Genomic DNA, 870 nt, shown 5'->3' with positions numbered 1-870 from the left:
ACTTTCCTTTTTTATTTTATGCCACCTGCCACACTGGCTCTGGTGTCCATACCTGAAGTGGTGCTCCCCGGGGTGGTGACCACGGGCTTCGTTTCCGTGGGGGGTGAAGGAATGCTGGTTGTCTTCACGGTTGTTGGAGAGGTAGTCAGAGGTGTGGTTGACTCCGTGATAGAGGGGGAGGTGGACTGAGATGTTGGAGGGGAGGAGGACTCAGGCGGGGGTTTAGGCGTGGTGGTGGGTGTGGTGGTGGGGGGCACTGGGGTGGTGGTGGTGCTATGGGTGGTGGTGGTGGTGGTGGGTGTGGGTGTGGGTGTCGAGGTCACTGTGGTGGTGGTGGTAGAGCAGTACCCACAGCAGTAGACGTTGATCTCATAGTTGTAGCACATGGGAATGCCTCCGGGGATCCCTATCTGGTCTTGGTTTCTGCACACCAGCCCCTCTTCGAGGTCGCACAGCACCTTCTGTCCCAGGGCTCCGATGGGACGATCCGGAAACATGACGGCTCTGCAGGAGATGTTGGCTGCCCAGCCTTCCTGACAGACCTTCTCAATGGACTCGAAGTCTCCACCTGATCCCCCGTAGCTCGGCTTCCCACTGTCTTTCCAGCCTGTCCATTGGCAGTCATCCATACATGGGGTGGATTCTGCTCTGGGCGTGCTGGTGGTCACCGTCGTGGTGGGCGTTGGTGTAGCTGTGGATGTCGTAGTACTGGTCGTCACGGTGGTCGTCAGTTCTGGTGTGGAGGTGATTGGTGAGGTGGTGGGTGAGGTGGTGGGTGAGGTGGTGGTGATGGTATGGGGGGTGGTGGTTGGTATCTCTGTTGAGCTGATGGTGGGTGTGGTGGTGGGGGGCACTGGGGTAGTGGTGGTG

At 59.0% G+C, this 870-nt stretch overlaps 2 protein-coding genes across 2 annotated transcripts in view; both read right to left on the bottom strand.

Moving 5' to 3' along the window:
• The window catches only part of LOC102765912 (mucin-5AC), a 54,888-nt gene extending 54,391 nt beyond the window's left edge, over positions 1-497 (bottom strand). The window contains exons 1-2 of the mRNA XM_015560165.1: positions 353-497; positions 53-185 (exon numbers count right to left, since the gene is read on the bottom strand). Of these exons, the coding sequence (XP_015415651.1) occupies positions 53-185; positions 353-497 (278 nt within the window). The remainder of the gene's footprint in view (positions 1-52; positions 186-352) is intronic.
• Positions 498-621: 124 nt separating this feature from the next.
• The window catches only part of MUC2 (mucin 2, oligomeric mucus/gel-forming), a gene marked incomplete at its 5' end in the record, with an annotated part of 18,121 nt that continues 17,872 nt past the window's right edge, over positions 622-870 (bottom strand). The window contains one exon of the mRNA XM_015560156.1: positions 622-825. Coding sequence (XP_015415642.1) covers positions 622-825 — 204 coding nt within the window. The remainder of the gene's footprint in view (positions 826-870) is intronic.

The sequence above is a fragment of the Myotis davidii genome, unplaced genomic scaffold (genome assembly GCF_000327345.1).
Source record: "Myotis davidii unplaced genomic scaffold, ASM32734v1 scaffold3211, whole genome shotgun sequence".
Classification (NCBI taxonomy): domain Eukaryota; kingdom Metazoa; phylum Chordata; class Mammalia; order Chiroptera; family Vespertilionidae; genus Myotis; species Myotis davidii.
The sequence above is the reverse complement of the archived record's forward strand: the minus strand, read 5'-3'. Positions and strand labels throughout refer to the sequence as shown.